Genomic DNA, 22,409 nt, shown 5'->3' with positions numbered 1-22,409 from the left:
TAAAATAATTAAAATTTATTTTTTAAATTCAGTTACCCATGTTCTTTCTGTATTGAATTTTTGAAGCAGAGCTACTGTAGGGTTTTTTAAATTATTATTTTAAATCACAGCTATGACTTGACTTGTACTGTTTCTAAAACATGTGGATTTATTTTTAGAGAAATTAAAAGACTTAAAGATAAGTCATTACTATGATTTTATATTCATCATAGTCATGGAATCACAGGGTCTTGGCTGTTCATTTAATTTGTAGCTACATTTTAAAGATGCTGAAAGTAAGGCTCAGAAATGTTAACCACTGGTCCAGGTTCATTTAGCTAGCAGAACCAGAACTAGAACATAGGTTTTCTGACTGCTGGTCAACTCACACTGTTTTGTGTAAGAATGTAATCTCTGTAACTGAGAAAAATTGTGTTGGATTACATGAAGCTTCTTTAAAAAGATTCAGTTGGAAGTGAATTTCATTGAGTGTTTATTCTGAAAAATGTGTTAGTTATTAAGTTGCTTAGCATAATTTCATTGGCAGTCTTGGATTTTCCTAAAAAGCAGAAAGAGGATCCATCCAGATGTTCTATAACAAGAAGGAATTGTGTTGGGCTTCCATGGTTTTGGCTCTTCAGGGATGAGAAAAAAAATTTAGGCGAGAATATGTGGGTATTCTTTTTCTTCCTCAAATTTTTTGTTGATACTACCATTATTTATTTTAGTTTCAAGATATATTAAATATGTAGTAAATGGTTTATCAAACTATCTTTTGGGGGAAACTGTTTTGAAGTTCTTGACAAGGACTATGTTAGGCATGACAAGTAGGTTGACTTGATTTCTCCTAGGTTTAAAATACCTAGGGATAGGGGGAGGCCCAAGCGACAGCATCAATATGTTTAAATACATGCTTTTAATACAGTATTTAATCCTTAAACAAGATGTAATTATTCACTGGGAGACTCTGGCTCAAAATAGGATTTTATTGTAGTAATTGTGATAAGCCTGGTGGCTTAAAGGAGAATAGCTTCTTAGGAGGGACAGAGTAAATAAAATCCATGGTCTCTTTGTTTTTGGAGATTTCACCCACTTCTTATCTGAAGAATATTGTTAAAATCTTAAACTGGATAAATTAGGTTGAAATAAGCCAAATACCCTCCCTACATGTTTATCTACCTTGGTGTATATAAATTCAGATCGCTGAAAAGAAGTTAATTAGTGGAATTACCAGGTAGATCTCATTACATCTCTTTCACTTATCAGATCTAAGTTATATAAAGTATTTCAAGGGTACTTAGTAGTAGGCACTATTGCCCTACTGGTGTGTTTGCATATTGTTTATAAGCTAAGGAAATGTTTAACTTAGTTATTACTCTACCAGTTAAATGTATATGATCATGAGATATGTCAAAAGCTAGTAGTATTTCGAGCTATAATATTGTTCCAATTTGGACTTGTGGAAGTAACTTCAAGCCTGTAGGCATTTACTAGGTGTAAATTTCTCACATAGGAGTAGAGGGAATGTTATGGTTTATGTTGAACATTAAACAGTTACATAGAATGGACAATTGTCATTTGAAAGTTAACCACTCCACATGAAGAAGAAAACAAAGCAAGGATTATATATTATAACTTATCAGAGATAAGAGTCTCACAACTATGTCATCCTCTCGTTTTTTTCCTTGCTATATTTCATGACTTAATTAATCATTAGGGCTAAGAACCGGATAAAAAGTTAGGGAACTTTGGTCCTATTTGTTTGCTTCCAGTTATTTTTAACTTGTGTACATTATTTAGTCTCTACTGATAGGAAGATTACTCAGGACTTTGACATGCTAGAAGCCAAATAACCAGGCAAATTTAATGATTGTTGTGGTCTATAAAGCCTAGAAGTTCAAGTTATCAAAGAGTTTCTGATGGGAATGGGGGATAAAGAAAAATGTCATTCTCAGTGGCGAGGAGTAACTTGGGCATGACATGGAGCTGATTACCAGGCACGTTATGTTTGGGAAACACAAGACCGTTTGGCCAGAGTTAAGAGGCTGGTTAAGCAATAATGCAAAATAAAGCTGGATTCCACATTATCAGATTAATGAGGAAGGTACTCTTTGAAGTATTTGTGTACGCACAATGCATCATTGCTAAATGTGAAGGCAGTATTCTATTGTGTAGTGGGTTTATGTTCTGGTGATTAGATTTAGGATGATGTGACAATTGGCAAGTCATTTAACCTGGGATTGTTTCTTCATCTGTAAAATTAGATACTGTAACCAGGTCTTATTATCTACAACCCTCATAGAGTTGTTTGGGCAGCTACTGATTGTACCTCATAGAGTGTTGGGACAATTAAACAGATGGTGTCTGTAAAGTGTCTGCTACCGTGTTTGGCACCTGTTAGGTACTCAGTAAATCTAGATACATGTAAGAAGGCTGTTCTATCCATGGGAACAATGCAAACTTAGGTTCCTCTGTATTCTGTAGTGTAAATTGAGTGATATATTGATTAGAGTTTTACTTCCTGAATTCAAGGAACAATGCAGCAAGAGAAATAGCAATTGGTGTTCCTTTCCTGGTCTAGCCCTTGGTAAAAGCTAATCTTTAGTAACCTTTTCTAAAAGGGATTTTTTAAGAAATTGAGGTGAAATTCTCATTACATAAAATTAAGCATTAACCACTTCAAACTGTACAATTCAGTGGGATTTAGTACATTTACAATGTTGTGCAACCATCAAACCCATCAACCCCAAAAGGCAACACCATACCCGTTAAGCAGTCATTCCCTATCCTTCCTCCCCTACCCCCTGACAACCACTAATCTGCTTTCGTTCTCCATGGATTTACCTATTCTAGATGTTTTATGTAAATGGAATCATACAGTGTTTGACTTTTTGTGTTTGGCTTCTTTCACTTAGCATGATGTTAATGCATAAGGTGCATTCACATCGTAACATGTATCAGTACTTCATTCCTTTTTATGGCTAAATAATACTACATTGTAGGGGCATACCACTTTTTGTTTATACATTCATCAGCTGATGAACATTTGAGTGGTTTCCGCTTTTTGGCTATTATCAGTAACACTGCTAGGAATATTCATGTACAAGTTTCTGTTTGAATACTGCTTTTCAGTTCTTTTGGGTATGTTCCTAGGAGTGGAATTGCCAGTCATATGGTAATTCTGTTTATCTTTTTGAGGAACCACCAAACTGTTTTCCTCAGCGGCTGCACTGTTTTACATCCCACCAGCAAGGTATGAGGGCTCTAATTTCCCCATATTCTCACCAACACTTCTTATTTTCCATTTTAAAAAATGACGGCCAGCCTAGTGTGTCATTGTAGTTTTGATTTGCATTTCCCTAATGATGTTGAGCCTGTATTCTGTAGTGTAAATTGAATGATACATTGATTAGAGTTTTACTTCCTGAATTCAAGGATCAGTGCAGCAAGAGAAATAGCAATTTTTGTTCCTTTCCTGGTCTAGGGACAGATAGTATTGTATTCACTTTACAAATAAAGAAACTGAGACAATTGAGGTTAACTAGCCTCTGACAGGTAGCAAAGTTGGGATCTGAATCTAGACTTGAACCTTGCTGGTCTGATATTTAGTGCTTGTGTTCTTCCCCATACTGTATTTGTGGTAGAATAGCAAAAGCCTAAGTCTTTCCATTATCGTGTCTTACTAGGCCATGCAATTAAAAAGTAGTAACTTCTTTGTCCCCAGTCAGAATTCTTACTCTCATGAGACCCCTTCCATGTTACCCTCGCATTTTGGGTATTCCCAAAGGAAGCCACAAAGTAGTTTCAATCAACTAAATCACACTGAAGCATAAGGATTGATAGCCTTTTAATTCTTATACAAGGGTTTGCATTTTTAAAGAAGACGTGGCATTAACCAAAATGAATCATTATTTGGAAAGGCTTTCAGTTAGCCAAGTAAAGTGAAAAATTCAGGCAAAGGATATTTTTGGATTATGGTGCCACCAGAAGGAATCACAGAGCCTTGCCTGGAAGTTGGCCCAGGGGAGTAGCTGCCTTCATATCCTGCATTTTTCATAGTTTCTTAACATTTCTCTGTTTTAAACCTATATAGGTGCTTTGAATTTTGTTTGGTTTTGGTTTGGTTTTTGTTTATTGGTTTTTTAAGTGGCAAGTATAACTGTTTACAGTATCTGATTGGGTCAAGAGAAGGAAGTGAAGTTTAGGGGAGAGGGCTGCTCAGTGGGGAACCTGAAAAGACTGAGTGGGATAAAGGGGACTCTATATTGGGACAGGACGTTTGTAAACTGGTCATGTTTTTCCTATAGTAATCTACTGTCCTTGAAAAAAGATGTATACTTCCCTGAACCATGTGGGAAAATGCCCACAACATCTGGATTTATGCATAAACTTATATTTTTATGTAAAATTATTTTTTATTAAAATATGATTAATAGGACAAGTTATGGTTGTCTTTTCTTATTTTGCATCACTTTCACTGTTTGTCTTTAATGAAAATGCAGGAAGTTGCTGCTGTTTTATTAGCTTGCACCCTGCACGCTTCTTTTCTTTGTTCTTTGTTAAATATGAGCTGGCATATGTTAAGACTACGTTAGCATTTGCTCTCAGGGACTTCAGTGGTTTCTAAATTCAGCACTCTTAAGCCCCTACACTGTTTGCTTGAATCAATTGAGACTGCTATTTTTAGCAACAAAAGGGAATTGAAATAGCAATTTTCTTTCCATGTAATAGATCCCCAAGAGGAATACTGATGCAAGCTCTCTGTCATTTTCTATTCCCCCCCACCCCAAGCACTCAGGAAAGGCAGCTGTCATGGTTTGCGGCAGTATTAATCTTTAATCAGTCAAGTGTTTTCTGCATTCAGGTGTTCAGGAGGAAGAAAAAGGGGTTGCGAGAAGGAACCTGCTTGGCATAACTAAGCTCTTATGCATGGGCTCTGCAGTCAGAATTTGGTGGGTAGTGGCAGGGAATAGACAGAGGAGCTAAAAATAGTGTGTTTGCTTCCAGTGTTCCTCTAGTCTATTTTTGATGTTTGATTTTGATAAGGTTGATTGGGTTCTTACTAAAAATATCTGTTCCTAGCAAGTTGAGGACAAAAAGAGTAGAATATTTTTAACCTACACAAACTAAAGTATTTTTGTTGACTGTATAAAATCTGGAAGTGGAGCCCTGGTCAGTTGCCAGTGTTTTATATAATCCGTAACAAGCTAGACACTTCTGGGTGCCAAGTTGGGATATTCTTTATAGTTGTCACTTTCTGTCTTCTCAAAAGCTTGTAAATTTGGGTTCTGGTGTTATATTTATATATGAAGACATAAGCCTTTTTTAGTCTCCTTTTTTCCACCTTCCCTGCTTTTCTTCCTGTACCTCAATTCTACCCATGATCATCATGTGTACTCCCCCAACATGCCGGGTTATAGGTGATACCTGTAGCTTATTTCTGTGTACTGTTAACAGCTACCTTAACTTATTCACTTACTCCATAGCAAAATGGAATCCGAGAACACCCAGTGTTAATTGAAGAAGTAAATCTTAGTGACAAGAATAGTGAACTGTCACTGCTTTAGTCATTTAGCATGCTTTACGAAACCAAAGTGGTTCATTTCTTCTTTGCCTGATCTTGTTTTGGACTAGAGTTCACTTCATATTCACCCTGGCACATTATGAGTGAAGTGGTTCTCTCTGGCATTGAAAATCGTATCTTTTCAAAGACATTCTTGGAATCCTTTGAAAGTGTAAATCGACAGGTTCATCATAAACAAAGTTAAACTTCTTTTTGTTAAATTTCTTAAATCCTATTTTAGATCACTGATTTTTGATGTCAAGAGGGGGCCGAAGAGTGTATGGTTTTGTGTAGTATTTCTAAATACCATGTGGAAAAGCAGGATAGTGTTGTAAGAGGTTAGTTTTCCATTCATACCCTCCTTTCATTCATTCATGTATCCATTCATCCAGCAAAACCTCATTAATCGTCTGCTTTTTGCCAGGCACTGTGCTAGCAGTTAGACTGTGGTAACCCAGATAGACCCTGCCCTTTGGAAACCTGAGTGATGAATGTCACTAAGGGCATGTACAGAGTACTGTGGGGGCAGAGAATTGTGAGGTCCTAAATTAGTCTAGAGGTCAAGGAGGAAGGCTTAGCAAGAGAGAAGATGTTCAAGTGAAAACGCCAAGGAAGGTAGAGAAACACAGGTAGGAGTGTGTCTTAGTCTGTTTGTGCTGCTATAACAAAATACACAAAGAACAGAAATTAGTTTTCTTACGTTTTCGGATGCCAAGAAGTCCAAGATCCAGGTGCTAGTAGGTTCTGTTATATGGTGAGCGATACTCTCTGTTTCTAAGATGGCACTTGTTGCTGCATCCTTGGAATGCTGTGCTCTGATGATGGAAGGCAGAAAGGCAAGAAGGCTGAAGGAATGCTTCATGAAGACTGCTTTATAAGGGCCTTAATCCCATTCATCGGGGAGGAGCCCTCATGGCCTAATCACCTCTTAAAGTCCTCTTAAAGTCTTAATATTAATACTATCACTTTGGCCATTAAATTTCAACACCTGACTTTTGAAAGGGACACATTCAAACCATAGCAGAGTGTATTTTGGGAGGATAGGGAACAACATTTGTGAAGAGAAAGCATGTTACCTTGGAGAAATGGAAAAATTTCAGCACGACTGTTGGGCATGCTGAAGTGGAAGAAGGAAAGTGGTGGGAGGTAAGGTCTGCTCATGAAAGACCTTGTAACGAACAAGGGGAGTGGGAAGCCACTGACAGGTTTTAGGCAGGGAAGGGATGTTTAGATTTGCACTTTGATCGTTTTGGCTACAGTGTGGAGAATGAATAGGAAAGGAGCATGAATGGGGCCAGGTGAATGCATTAGAAGGCTGTTATAGGTGGTTCTTATGGGGTATAAATGATGATAGCTCCAGGTGGTGGCAGTGGGATGAAGTGAATAGATTTGTGTTTCTGGTTTTATATAATTGGCAATAGGGAGATATCACTTCTTGGCAGAGGAATGGGATCATAAAAATGGTGTTTGAGAAAGATAATAAACTGTGAATAGCATGAATTGAGTGAAGAAGGTCTGAAAGATTCCTTTCAGAAGTCCTTGGGATGATAGCTTAGACTGGGGTGGTAGTTGTAAGAATTAACTGGATAAAATGAATGAAGTACCTTGAGCACATAGTCTTATAATGATGTGAATACTAAATATTTCGTTTTCTCAATTTACTGATAGTTTATTCTTTCTTTTCTGGACCTATATATAGTGACTTCAGTAAGAAGGTTTTTTTTTTCCTCTCACTTTAAAGACTAGAACTTTTATATATGTTTCATTCTTTATGCTAAGCAGTAAAAAAAAAAAAGAAATGATTGGTTTAAAAAATGGCGTGGGAATTCAGTGGTGTCATTAGGGACCTTGATTTCTATGATTCTGTTCCATCATTCTAGCCCATGGCTTCTACCTTCAAGGTTACTACTTCATGGTTCAAGAACTGCTGCAGCTACAGCCATCACTTTTGAATTGGCCAAAGGGCAAAAGGGGCTCTCTCTCTGCTGAGTCAACTTCCTTCAAGCAGCCTGTCTCAAAGTCCCTCAAAACCCCGTGTACATCTTATTCCCAGAATTTAGTCATATGGCCATGCCTAGCTGCTGAGGTGCTTAGAAAATAGTCTTTATTCCAGGCCACAATGTGCTGGGCTAAAAGTCAGTGTTCTCTTGCAAAGGAGGAAGGGAAGAACGGATTTTAAGGAAGGCAACTAGCAAGCTTTGGCCCAAACATGTATTTAATACATGAAGGATGGGGTCCCCAGGATAGTTTTTGCACATTGTATCTTATCATTTCAGTGTTGCTGTAAATGCTTAGATTTTTCATTTTAAGAAACCACAAAAACAAGCCGTACATCTAATTTGGATGACTTGGAAGCTGGTATTAGTTTCATTTGGTATTCATTGAAAGTTGGTGTATCAGAGTGGGAGTATTTAGATCATTGTTTCCCAAAGATAAACCAAGAGATGATCTTAGATACTACATTGATGAATATTTTTAAATTTTAATATTTATATATATTTTTTATACACTAATAGTATATATTAATTGAAACTGGTAGTCTTTTATAAGAATCAAGTAATTAAATAGTAATTATGTAATCAAGTTTTCTATTAAATTTTATTTAAGAAGAAAGGGTCAGTTTTAAGAAATTATGAAGCGACCTCAGGAAGCACTGATTTACTCAATGCTACCCTGATTTTGGGGAAACTGGAGTAGATGAAGAGTTTATTGGCTCAGTTTACACTATCTTTCTATTCATAGTAGGAAAGGAATTCTTTTTTGGAAACTCAGTCCATGCACATGGTTAGAAAAAATGCAAAGAGTAAAAAGAAAAAAAAAATCTCTTTCCTGCGTTTTTCTAATCCCTCAAAAGCATGTACCAATAGACTTTTGATTTAAGATGGTATGCTTTGGTTAGCTTTGTGAAATGAGGGATGAAGAATGGACTCCCCAGACAATACAGTATCATTTTAATAGTGAGAATCATACTATTATTTTATAAAAATAAAAAATTATTGAACTTGATTGAGAGATTTTCTATCCAACTACAGCTGCTGTCTCTGCTACTACTGTTGAAAGATATGTAGCTTTAAAACAAAGAAAATATTTTTAAAAGCAAAAGCACATCAATTCATGTCCCCCCCCACACCCGTCTTAAATAAACAAATTTACGTTTTTTCCACATTCATTGAGTAAAACCTTTTCTTTTATAATTAACTGAAGTTTGACAGATCACTTGGTTATGTTTATACCTTATTGCAAATACATTATGTACCATGTAACTTGGAGAACTAAGGGATTTGTCATTTCGTTTGCTGGGGAAGTGATACTTGGTCCCCGTCACCTGGCCATTGTGTATAGCGCTGATTATTGTAGAACTACAGTGGTGCCATAGAAATGGCTAAGAGAGGCTCTGAGTTTCCCGTTTTATTTTTTATTTCTTTGTGCCCATAACTAATTTTTATACTTCTATTTTCTCAGAAAAATTTTACTTGAGAGGCAGTATTTGACTTACATGCAACTGTGCAGTGTTGGATTTGGTTTTGAGACTATTAGAAAATGAAAAAGTAATAATTTTATCTACCTAAAAATCTCAGAGGGTAAGTTTTTAATGTTTGTACAATTTAAAGTCATTTAAATTTTCTGTTTCTGCTGAATATTTAAAGTCCTAACCATGAAATAGGTGATTTGTAGAATATCTAATATCCAGAGTGGATTTTATACATCATTGTATTCTCCACAGTCATGCACATAATAGTTTCTGAAGACTATTAGTTTGATTTAAATTTGATAGTTGCTCGAAAGAGATAGGAAAAAATGTCCTTGCTGGGAGCATAAAGTGAAATCTTCCTGGGAAGTGTGTTTAGTATCTCATTCTCAACTAAAGTTAGTCTACTTTAGTATAATATGTTTAAGAGGAACCTGGAGACCTTCTAGTTTTAAAATGACAAAGTAACAATACTTCTGGCCTTTTTTGGAAATCCTCTCTAAAAATTAGTAATAGAAGAATGAGAAACAGAAAGCTCCATTTTGATGCAACTAGGGAGCTTCTGTCATCCCTCATCTCCAGTCACAGTAATAGAAAGCAGAGGAGTGGTAAGTGACTTCACAGAGCAGACACCTAAGTACTCATAGAGGTGCCACCATTGGGAAACAAGCAAGTTTGTCCCTTGGACCTTGGAACAACACAAGAATTGGAAGTATCTGGCACCTGAGAAGACAGAAGTGGGGCAGGGCACCGAGCCAAGGGGTGCCCTTTAAGACTCAGGGGGATTGGGAGAAGAAGGCAGAGGACAGGTAAGATACCTGTCTAAGAACAGGGCTTGAGTAAAACGCCTGCAAACTAAGAGCTGTCCAACTGCCCAGCAGCCAGAAGACGGGAAATTGGGGAACGCTTTTTAAGAGACAATGAAGCGCCCCAGAGAAGACAGATACTGACTTTTGTGGATTTCCCAGTAAAAAAGCTGGTTTGCCCATTGATTGCCTGGTAGTATGGACCACAATATAATCACCACATCTATGCACTCTAATCGACATTTTAATGCCTCCAAGATGAGACAGACCAAAACAACCAAGAAAAAACATAGAGGAAAGAGAATCTAAGGAGTAGAGGAAAATGTAAATATATAAACAATATGATTAATGTCCTCAGAGATAAGAGAAGATAATGGATCTGTAATAAGAACATGATACTGTTAAGAGAAAGGAAAAGAAGGGAGCATGTGAAAGAGCAATCAAAATATGAAAGAGTTCTTCAGAATTAAAAAATTGACAACCTAAATTTAAAAAATAAATAGCTTGGAAGATATAGTTGAAGAAATTTACAGAAGGTAGAACAAAAAGAAAAGTAAGATTAATAGGGAAATTGTTAAGTCCACATTCTGATTAATAGGAATTCTAAAAAGAGAAAAGTGTGGGGAACATATAATCAAAGAATTAACATAGGAAAATTCCTAGAATTGAAGGTCATGAATTTTAAGGCCCATCAATGCCTAGCACCAATAAATAGAAAGACTACTCCAAGGTATATTATCGTGACAGAGTCCTAAAGATTAATAATCCTAAAAGCCCCGGGGACAGAAAAGCAGGTAACATACAAATGGTCCGAAATCAGAATAGTGAAACACTTTTTAAGCAATATTTGTGCTAGAAAATGATGGAGAGTTGTCTAAAATTTTTTGTTAAAAATAATTTCCTGCTTAGAATTCTATAACCAGTTAAACTATTATGTTTGAGGTTAGAATATAGACTTTAAAAAAAATATGCAAAATTTAAAAATGTTGTCTCTTGCATTATCACATAAGGAGATCTGACCAAATGTAATAAGATATCCTGGATGGGATCCCAAATCAGAAAAAGGACATTCAGTAATGAGTAAGGAAATCTGAATAAGAGTATGGACTGTGGACTTCAGTTAATTATATCAATATTGATCCATGAATTGTGAGAATGTACCATAGTAATGTAAGATGTTAGTAGTAGGAGAAACTGGGCTTGGAGTATAGGTAACTCTGTACAGTTGACCCTTGAACAACACAGATTTCACTGCTCGAGACCACTTATATGTGGATTTTCTGAATGAAGACCTTTACGATGATCTAGTTCCACTTAATGAGTAGTAAATATATTTTCTCTTCCTTATGATTTTCTTAATATCATTTTCTTTTCTCTAGCTTTATTGTAAGAATGCAAAATATAATACATATAACACACAAAATGTGTTAATTGACTTGTATTATCTATAAGGCTTCCAGTCAACAGTAGGCTATTAGTAGTTAAATTTTGGGGGAGTCAAAGGATATATGTGGACTTTCGACTGTGTGTGGGGTTGGTGCCCCTAACCTCTGTGTTGTTCAAAGGTAACCTGTATATTTGTCTAACCACAATAATTATTGTATAATAAAGAGTTTTACTGGCCTTCGTCCCTGGTTCCTGGGAGGGAGACTATAAATCCTTAGAATTTCTTTCCTTTTTTTTTTTTTTTTTGAGACAGGGTATCACTCTGTTACCCAGGCTGGATGCAGTGACAGGATCATAGTTGACTATAACCTTGAACGCCTGGGCTCAAGCAATCCTCCTGCCTGAGCTCCCTGAGGAGCTGGAGATACAGATGTGTGCCAAGCCACCATACCTGTCCCCTCCTTGGAAATTCTTGAGTGATAGGAGTGTCTTTGTTATTCATGGTGGGCCTTGATCATTTTTGCTAATGAGATGACTCATGGTGGGACGCTAGGCAGCTTCAAAATGGAGGCTGGTCATGCCAGAAAGATTAACTATGTGGTTTGAGGGTTGGGGCTTTGAGTCACATGATATCAGCCCAACCTTGCAACAGCTGGGAAGGGGAAAATGGCTAGAGATTGAGTTCAGTCATGTGGCCAATGATTCAATCAATAATGCCTTTGTAATGAAACCTAATAAGAAGGTCAGTGGACCTTCCCTGTTGGTGAAGACATTGATGTGTTGGGAAGGTGACATGGTCTGATTCCATGGGGAGAGGGCTTGGAAGCTCTGTATTTGGGATCCTCCCATACCTTGCCTTTTGTGTCTCTTCATTTGGTTGGTCCTGATTTCCAGCTTCTGTAGTAAGACCGTAAGTTACCGTGAGTTCTGTGAGTTGTTCTGGTGAATTATCAAACCTGAGAAGGTTGTGGAAACCCTCAAATTTGTAGCCAGTTGGTCAGAAGTGTGAGTGGCCTGGGGACCTCTGAACTTGTGGATGACATCTGAAGTGAGGGCAGTCTTGTTGGGGACTGTGTCCATACCCTGTGGGATCCACACTAACTCTGGATGGTTGACATCAGCGTTGAGTTGTAGTATTACAATACTGTAAACACTGACTATTGACAGAACGTTGTGATATAACTTCAGTGAAAGGATAGGGAAATTGAAAGGGGAGGGGAGCTATCATCAACTATTAATATAATCATTCAGTAAATAGTATAAAAGTTGACCAATCAAGAGATAATAGTGTAAGCAAAGGATTTAGAACATGTATGTAAACACAAGGAAAAACAACTAAAAGAAATAAAAGTAGTCGTTTTGGGGGATGGGATAGGAGGGCACAGAAGGGTGGGGTAAGGTCGTGCTGTTTTTTAGTTTAAACCTTTTATAACTAATTTTTCAAACTATGTGCATGTGTGACTTTGGTATAAATAAGATCAATTTTAAAAAGAAGGGAGCTTGACTGCAGGTTCTCAGTAATTCACCTCTATCAGAAGTCAAGATGATCAGGAAATAGACTTGGATGTTGAGGTGTGTGTGTGAGGTCATTGAAGAATGCTTTTAGGAATAACACCTGTGAGGAAGCGGAAGCAGCAGAAAAGACCAGAGGGAGAAGTTGAACTGTGATGCAGCTACAGCAAAGCATAGCTGATACCACTGGAAACCCTCAATCTAGGATGGCCCTTCAGAGACGCCCAAGTGAGGTAAGGGTAAGACCTTTGTCCCTGAGCGTGGGCTAGTCATTAGACATGTACTGCCCAGGGCAGCAAGGCAAGCTCCCTTTGGCTGAGGGCAGTTACTGAGGAAGACTCAGTTGTGAGCTGACAGTAGGTAACGCTCCTGACAAGGAATGAATGAGTACCTCTGTGCTGGGAGGTAGGATCTGACTGGTGCACTTAACTGTATCCACTACAAACTCCAAAAACTGGAGAATCTGGAAAAGGAAGACTTGACATCCACTAGGTAGATTTCAGAATCTCTAGACCTGGTGTATTCTGGACTTGCCAGGACTATTTTAGTTTGAAATTATGGAATTATGGTATGCTGGTTTAGATCAGTCTGGGGTTGGCAATTTTAAAAATAGATACACACATACAGTTGTCTGTATTCTTTTGAAATATATTTCAGCCAAAAATTCTAGATGCAGAATATTGAGTGATTTTTATTATAGTTTAATTCTTGAGTATATTCTTAAGAGATTTTAAGCCCCTAATCTGAGAAATCTGATATTGCCATCAGTTCATTGCTGTAATCATATATAGTCATGCATCGCTTAACAACTGGGATACATTCTGAGGCATGTTTTGTTAGGTGATTTCCTTGTACAAACATCATAGAGTGTCCAAACCTAGATGGTACAGCCTAGTACACACCTAGGCTATATGATATAGCTTATTGCTTCTAGGCTACAAACCTGTACAGCACGTTACTATACAGAGTACTGTGGACAATTGTAAGAAAGTGGTAAGTATGTTTGTATCTAAATATATCTAAACATAGAAAAGGTACAGTAAAAATATGGTATAAAAGATAAACTGGGCGCGGTGGCTCACGCCTGTAATCCTAGCTACTCAGGAGGCCAAGGTGGGAGGATTGCTTGAGGACAGGAGTTTAAGACCAGTCTGGGTAGCATAGTGATATCCTATCTCTACAAAAAATAGTCAAATTAACTGGGTGAGGTGGTGTGCGCTTGTAATTCCAGCTACTCAGGAGGCTGAGTCTGGAGGATCACTTGAGCCCAGGAGCTCAGGGCTGCAGTGAGCTATGATCATGCCACTGCGCTCCAGCCTGGGCAACAGAGACAGACCCTGTCCCCCTTCTCCTCTACCTCCCCCCTCCACAAAAGTTTTCTTGACCAGGATCCAATCCAGAATCATGTGTTTCATTTAGTTGTCACATCTCTTTAGACTCTTTTAACTTGAAACTTTTGACTGGCTGATAATTTTGTAGAATGTTCACCAAACGTTCATTATGCAGCTCATGACTGTATGTGGTTTGCTTGCTCCACTGTTGTAGGCTTAAACAGAATAATCTAGGTACAAAAGGCTTTGTAAATAGGTAGGTCAGTGGCTAATAGGTGTTAGGGTAGGAAAGTGTAAGATATTGTATTTGTAAAGTGACCTTTGAGAAACCAGCTTCTCAGGAAAGCAGTCTAAGTCTTGTGTGTTTTGCAGTTTGTAAGACCAATTAAATCTTGAGCATCATTCATGGACTCAGCAAATGTCTGCTGAGCAGCCACCTTGAGCATGTCACGTTGCAAGGAACCTAGAATCTGATAGAAGAATTAAGATGTGTAGACGTAAAGAAATACAATTTAAAATACAGAGTGGTAAAGTGCCGTAACACATAAGGATGTGTGAAGTGCTGTGGGAGTTTAGAAAAGAGAGTTCTCTTTCGTTTGAAGTGATCTGGAACAGTGGAATTGGTGGAGCTTCAACAAGGCTTTGACAGAAGAAGGCAGGCACTGAGGTTCTGGGATCTTGGAGAGAGGAGAAAAGTTTACCACAGGGAGAAGGAAGAGGAGGGAATTGAATACAATTAGTATATGTTTTTCCTTTGCTTGTGAAACATTAGTGAATCAGTTAACTAGAATATGATATAAAATTGGATTCCCATGCCTCCAAAACCAGGAGATGAAAAGTTACAGAAAAGTACAATCGAACTGATTATGAGGTTGGAGGAATTTTCATATGGCGCTCAATTTCATGTAGCTAGGTTCTGCCACAATTGTTTAAATCTATAAGTTAATAATGTTTGTCATAAATAAAAACTGTAATGATAAAACACATGGATTACCTTTGGAAGATTCCAGGGAACCAGTTTATTTTGAAGACTGATAAATAAAGCTTAAAAAACAATCACAGTTATCTTTTGTTCCTATGCAAGCTATATATCATGGTAACCAACTAACAAGGAGTAATTTCTCTATGGAAATATTTTAGCTAATAGCTAAGATAAATGATCGAATTCGAATACCACCATTTTGTAGCCCCTAATGAAATAATGAATCTCAGTAGCTATCATCAGTGGCTGCTAATATAACAAAGATAACCAGACATGTGCTTCCTCTTCTAAATATGCAATATCACTTATGGAGTACTCTTACCAAGAAAACCAAACCTGTCTTTGATCAAGCATATATATCCACCACCACAGGACCAAGGAACATGATAAATGATATCAGCAGAATGCATTCAGCAAATGCCAGGCTGAGAAAGCACAAAGCTATGACCTAATATCTTCAACAAATAAATTAGGGGGGGAGGAGAGAGAGAAATAGGTAGGTAGGTAGGTAGGTGGGTAAATAGACCCTATAGATTAAAACATTCAATAGACATCTTAACCAGTTTTGGTATGCAACCTATTGAATCCTGATTAGAACGAATTGTTAAAAGTTTTGGAAACATTTGGGAAAAATTATAGTGATTAGATATTTGTTTTCAAGGAATTATTTACAATTTCAGGAATGTGATTATGATATTATGGTTATTTTTAATGGCAGATGCTTACTGAGATATTTATGGATGAAGTGATGTGATGTTCAGAATTCACTTCAAAATAACATGAGATGAGAGGAAGCAGGTGAGGGTATAGATGAAGCAAGATTGGCCTCAGGTTGATCATTGGTGAAGCTGGGCCATGGGTACATGGGTGTTTGTCATACTGTTCTGTATATTTTTGATTTTTTTTTAGTCTAAAGTTTTAAAAAATTCTGCAAAGATGACTGCTGAGCAGGAACATGGTGAAAGTCTATGAGATTATGAAAGATACGGCTAGAAAGAATATGGATGTGTTTGCTGTATTTCTCAATAGAAAAATTAGGGACCATCTTGTATAATTTGAAAGAAGTGGTTCTAGGAAAAATACAAGAAAATCCTATTTTACCCATAACTTGTTTTTTATAATCTGTAAATGGCTTGGAAAACTTTGGCGGCGGGCAGGAGAGGGGCTCCCTAATCTTTTGAAGCAGACATCTATGCTCTGAACTTATAACAAACATGATTCCAATATTCCAGAGGTAAGATACTGTGGTGTATAATCTGACCTATTATAATTTTCAAATATTTCTGCCACATAAACTTTTTGAGGTTATAAAAGAAATATGGTTTCTCACAGAAGAATTAAATCTTATTCAATTACTTTTTACTATCCTTAATTTAAAAAATTAGCATATTAATATATACACAGTAAGTATGTACTTGAGTGGTACAGTGCAGTGGATTTACATACACACACACTGGTAACTGTCACTTTGAAAAGATATAGAAAGTATTACACACGTCCTCTTGTGTATAATTGATGAGTCCTAACTACCACCAGGTCTTCATTGTAGTTCTTAAAGTAAACTATAACTTTTTTTTTCCTTTCTCAGTTGTCACAGGTAGTACTGATGGAATTGGAAAATCATATGCAGAAGAGGTAGGTGATTTCAAGACCTTTCTTTTTGGTATTTAAAAAAGAGAACAAATATGAAATGATTTCTTAGAGTAGTTTTGATTTTTGAAGTTAAAAACACAAATATAATGTTGTATAGTACAATATATGTTCTTCTTTTCTACCTTGTCAGAAATACCATGTTTGCTTAAATAAAAATATTTAAAGCAAATTTCTGTGCAAAATAAGTATTAAACTTTCTATGCTGCTTAGTTGAAATTAGGAAAAGTTTAGTGTAATTTTATTTTATGTCATGTAAGTATGGACAGTCCTCAGTTTTTAAAGTCAATTATTTTGAACTATTTTCTAAAAAAAATAAAACTATTACCATAGATGGTTATATTTCCAGGCTAGCCCATAGCATCATTTTCACAAGAAGGATTGTGGTTAACTGAAAGGTATTGACAGACACAGGCAAAAGATTTAAATTCTCTGTAATGCAGTGATGGGGAAGCATAATATTAATTTATTCGATTTCCTACCTTAGTTTACCTTGGTTGTCCATAAAGTATAATACCCAAATTCAAATTTAAAAACTGATTATATTTTTAGAAATTCCTAACATTTTAACTATAGTTTTCTTTGCCAGTCCTTTGGTCTGTATTTTATATATCTGGTCTGCAACAAAAACTTTCTTAAAGCTAATTTTTTTAAAGCTAGTGTTTAAATTATGAAGTAGTAGACACTTAATTTTAAAAAGCCAAATAGTATAGATGGTATAAAATGAGAAGTAAAAGTCTCCCTTCTTAGAAAACCCTTTGACCTTTAAATACTAGCTTAATTTAGAAAGATAATTCTTTGGGTAAAGTCTTCATTTTGGATTGTCTATTCATTCACTCAGGTTTATTTTTTTTTTTTGAAATTTGAATTATTATCTAGTCAGGTTTTCTTAAAATGGGGCTATATCTAATTTATATTTTCAAGTGAAATACACAGATGTGATTCAGATCTTTTATTGTTTCAGTTAGCAAAGCGTGGAATGAAGGTTGTCCTTATCAGCAGATCACAGGATAAACTGAACCAGGTTTCCAGTGAAATAAGTAAGTTCTCATATCAAACGCCTCATGATTACAAAAGGAGTATAGCTAATCCGAGTTTAATGTTTTAAAGCACTGACAAGTTTAATGTTATCTAGCACTGACATTTATTTATAGTTCATGCTGTTCATGGCATGTTTTAAAGATGGATCATCAATTTTTAAAAATTGTTTTAGGCCTGTTGTAATTTGCTTAAAATATCTTACTGACTCATTTAGTTTGTGTTGTCAGGAGTCAGTTTCTCTGATTATTTTATCATGTTCTACTGAAACAACTGAATTCCTTTTCTGTTGCTTCATTTCAATATTCTTGAATTTTTTTACCATGTTGATTTCAGTGTCTCTAAATGTGTAACATACATGATTGATGAAAAACGTGAAAGATAGCAAATACATTTGTGATAAGGCAACTATTTTGAACTTTCTTCTTAGCTATGATTGAGACTTGCATAACAATATGGCAAAGACTCTCTTAACTGACTGATACTTAACCAATCACATGGATAAGCCAGTGCTGTTCAGGTCCTAGATAAAACATACTGACCAATGTCCACAGTATGCTATTTGTAACCAAGAAGCTTCTTGGTATGGTATGATGCTTATGAAACCCTCACAAGTCAAATTGTTTACTTATTAAGAGTCAATTATGTTTGTTTCCAAACTTACATTTGCTGGGTACATTTGTTATTAAATATTCAGTAAAATGATGAATCATTAGTGTAAAAGGAGTTGTTATTTCTATAAAAACTAAGTTGAATATTCTGGGGAAAAGTGAGTAAAATGAGTTCTTTCAGAAATTGGCTGTCAAATTAGTGGTGAACAAGACAAATGTAAAATATTGGAAAAACTTATAAAATGTAGTAAGAAATTTGCCCCACTGATTGTTTCATATATGTTGAAGTTTTTGCTGCACTTTATCAGAACTGAAACTGCAGTCATAAATGATGCATTATGGGGGTGGTACATGCAGGAAAGACATGGAATTCCAGTCTCCAGATCTAATCTGAAAGATAAGGACTTGGCTCTACACAGAGGATTGGTGAATGAATTGCATTTATATACGGTTTAAATTAAAATGGATACAACATGTATTATATCTCTGTGACTCCTTGCTTTAACTAACTTCTCCAAGTAGCCACTTAACAAATTGTCCCAATTCTTTCCAATGGGAGAAGTTTTCTTCTATGTTATTATTAACATCACCTACTACTAACCTGTTTCTATTGTGCTTTATTATTTATTCATTCCTTCATGTGTGTTATCTCCTTTGACCCTTCCAACATCCTTGTGAGGCATATGTTTTTGTTACTATTTAGCTGGTCCTATTGGACAGAGTACATATAAGTGCACTTCATTTTTAGATATAGAACAGAGCTTTATCGAAGATTCCCAATATAATTAATAAGTATGTTAAATCTTTAAAAAAATTGTTTAGCCTTGCTGAGAGCACAGATCTTTACAGAGCTGAGCATGTGGTATATAGATATACCAGTGGATCTTTGGCATTGAAGGATTTTAACATTGAAGGTTTCAACTACGTAAAGGCAACCCTGAAAGGCCAGGACATATGGTATTTTGCAGTTTTGCTGAGGTGTGAATTTGAATTAAGCCATCCTACTAATGAGCCTAAAGTAGTTGCTGAGATAGTAGATGAACTTAACATACTGCCTGGATCTTAGGACTATTTAATTGTTAGCTACTTGTAGTTATGTATAGAATAACTCTTAAAAGTGATAAAAATGTGTTTGTATGTATGCGCAGAAATTGGCTCTTAATGAAAGCAACCACTATTTGCTAGAAGGAAAGGTTTATAGACAGAAAACAGAAACTTTTAATTAAATGGAATGTTGAATTTTGAAATGCTATATGAATGAATCCACCATCTACCTGATACAGAAACCAGAAAAGCTATCTCATGACACTTTCCGCAAGTACTGCAGTCTGTGCAAAAATTGCTCAATGAGTCAGAAGATATACTTTAATGATATTTGAGAATTTGGTTAACTTGTGATATGCTATGACACGTGACTATTAGCAGAAATGTGATTCTGGAGAAAGACAGGATCCTGTTCAAACATTTTTATGAAGGAACAGATGGTAAAGGCACTGAATTGACCTTTATTAAAAGGAGTATTTTTTTCCTTGTTGAAAATTATGAAAAATGTTTTTCTGAGCATAATATACATTCAGTAGAAGAGGTGGTATCAGTAGACTATGTTGTCTGTTCTAAGCTGAAGAAATACTCAGAGGAGATGTGTAAGTTAGGATAAGTTTTTAACGGAGATGTAAATCATCTCTTTGAGAGGATAATGTTTTCACGAACATATCTATTCCAGAAGGAAGGACCAGGATTTAATGGTTGACAAAAACGGACTAATTCTTCATTTCTTTGGTTATGTCTTTAGCACATCTTTATTGAATTCCTGTGTACCAGGTACTGTGCTGGGCTGTCAAGAAACAATGGTGAACAAGGTGGATGCAGTCCTTGCTCTCATGGAAGTTACATTCTAGTGGAGGAAACAGTGAAAACAAATGGGTAAAAAAACCCAAAGCAAGGCCGGGCGCGGTGGCTCACGCCTGTAATCCTAGCTCTCTGGGAGGCCGAGGCGGGCGGATTGTTTGAGCTCAGGAGTTTGAAACTAGCCTGAGCAAGAGCGAGACCCCGTCTCTACTAAAAATAGAAAGAAATTAATCAGACAACTGAAAATATATAGAAAAAATTAGCCGGGCATGGTGGCGCATGCCTGTAGTCCCAGCTACTCGGGAGGCTGAGGCAGGAGGATCGCTTGAGCCCGGGAGTTTGAGGTTGCTGTGAGCTAGGCTGACGCCACGGCACTCTAGCCCGGGCAACACAGTGAGACTCTGTCTCAAAAAAAAAACAAAAAACCCCAAGCAAAACAGAACATCACACAAATAAATAATTGCAGTCTATACTGAGTGCCACAAAGGAAACAAAGGACTAGAGAGAAAATATTAATAACAGAGAGGTTCTTATTCTGTGGCAACAAGGTGAGTTTTGTGAATGGCACGGTGATAAGGGGGCCAGAATAATGGCCTCTTGCCCATAATGGCACTCCAGTAATGAAGCTGGAGCCTCAGTGAAAGCCGTATCCTCTGGGCCCCTTTGGGAGTGTAATGGTGGAGGGATTGTGTATGTGCAAGTTGCGCTTGATAAATCACTCCAACATTTCTATTTTCTTAAGCCTTTGGATACTGCTTCTATATTATGCCAGGCAAGTTGTGGCCTCCCAGTCTCGTCAAGTATAGGCTCATGGGGTGCAAGTTTCAGTTAGCCTTAAATCCTAAATCTTTGGTAAGTGAATCATAAAAAAATTTGGCTCAATCTGGTGTTATATTCTGTTTCCCTTGATCTAACACTCTTAGAATCCACACGTGTTTCCCAGATTTCTACCCATACAAATTAGAAAATTTTGTGATAATTTTTATGTATAAGTTATTGGTTTATGGATCAGACTTTGTACTGCGATCTAGTCCTGTTATGGATGGCTGTAAGGGATATGATTTGGGGTTTTTTTGTTTGAGACAGAGTCTCACTATATTGCCTGGACTGGTCTTGAACACCTGGGCTCCAGGGATCCTCCTGCCTCAGCCTCTGGAGTAGCTAGTGGAGACTTCAGTTGTGTTCCACCATGCCCAGCTGCATTGGATCTGAGGAGATAAGGAATTCTCTTGCAAGGAAACTGCCCTTGCTGTTATGGTGAGGCTGTTATGGGATCCTCAATCCGCGGAACACTAATCTCCTCAGACACAGGAAGGAGAACAGACTATTTCTATTTCCACTGGCAAGGGAGGCTCAGAGTAGCTTGGGAATTCAAGATTCTCTGTTTCAGCAGAGGCCACCCATCCCAAATCTTGGGGTCTCACCTTTTCTCATTCAGTGCTTTTATTTTCACATCTGAGACATAATGAGTCTGTGAAATACAACTTACATTGTAATTCTGTAACTGGTACGTTTAAATCTGATGTTAGCAAGGTAAGCTCTATGACGATAAGGCATAAAATTTTTTATAAGGGTAACCACAGAAGTTCTCTGGCTCTCTCATGGTAAATGTGAACTGGAAGTTTAATGACTGGAGCTTATCATGTTCATTCTGTAAGTGTTCCAGTGCCTTCAGAAGAAGCCAGACCACAGCACAGTCTGCCAGACTCCAATGCAGCAGCCATGTGGTCCCCCAAGGCACTTCGTCAATAGGTAGTTCTTTACAATCAGCAACCAGGGTTACTTTGATCAATTGTGATACTACTTACCGCATCACAGATCACTAGCATCTCATTTCCCATTGGGAAGGAACTTGGCACTATGTTTAAGTCTAAGGACACAATCAAACCAGTACAAACATCCTTTGAGTTCTATTTCTTGGGATCCCACTCTTGTTACTAATTTATCAGTCAGAGTCCAGTCAGGAAACAGAAGTCACACAAGTTAGTTTAACTAGGCTAACTTATCGTTTCTAGTCCAGCACTTAAACTCACTCCAGTGGGCTAAATTCATGCATCCTATTTCCACGTCTGACTGAAAGAAGAAGATAGGAAAGGAGGAGATTGAAGAGAAAACTACTTCCCACCTAAGAAAAAGTAGGGGACCTCTTCGTGGCTGCTATAATTTTCTAACTCTCCTGTTATGTAAACTTCAGCATTTCATGCCTTTAGAAGTAATTCCTTTTGAATGTGGAG

General features: G+C 36.9%; 1 protein-coding gene across 1 annotated transcript in view; it reads left to right on the top strand.

Moving 5' to 3' along the window:
• Positions 1 to 22,409, top strand: part of HSD17B12 (hydroxysteroid (17-beta) dehydrogenase 12) — a 160,448-nt gene that overhangs the window by 43,535 nt on the left and 94,504 nt on the right. The window contains exons 2-3 of the mRNA XM_012655324.1: positions 16,617 to 16,663; positions 17,643 to 17,718. Coding sequence (XP_012510778.1) covers positions 16,617 to 16,663; positions 17,643 to 17,718 — 123 coding nt within the window. The remainder of the gene's footprint in view (positions 1 to 16,616; positions 16,664 to 17,642; positions 17,719 to 22,409) is intronic.

This window comes from Propithecus coquereli, unplaced genomic scaffold (assembly GCF_000956105.1).
Source record: "Propithecus coquereli isolate 6110/MARCELLA unplaced genomic scaffold, Pcoq_1.0 Scaffold470, whole genome shotgun sequence".
NCBI classification, from domain to species: domain Eukaryota; kingdom Metazoa; phylum Chordata; class Mammalia; order Primates; family Indriidae; genus Propithecus; species Propithecus coquereli.
This window is presented reverse-complemented; position numbering and strand designations above follow the sequence as displayed.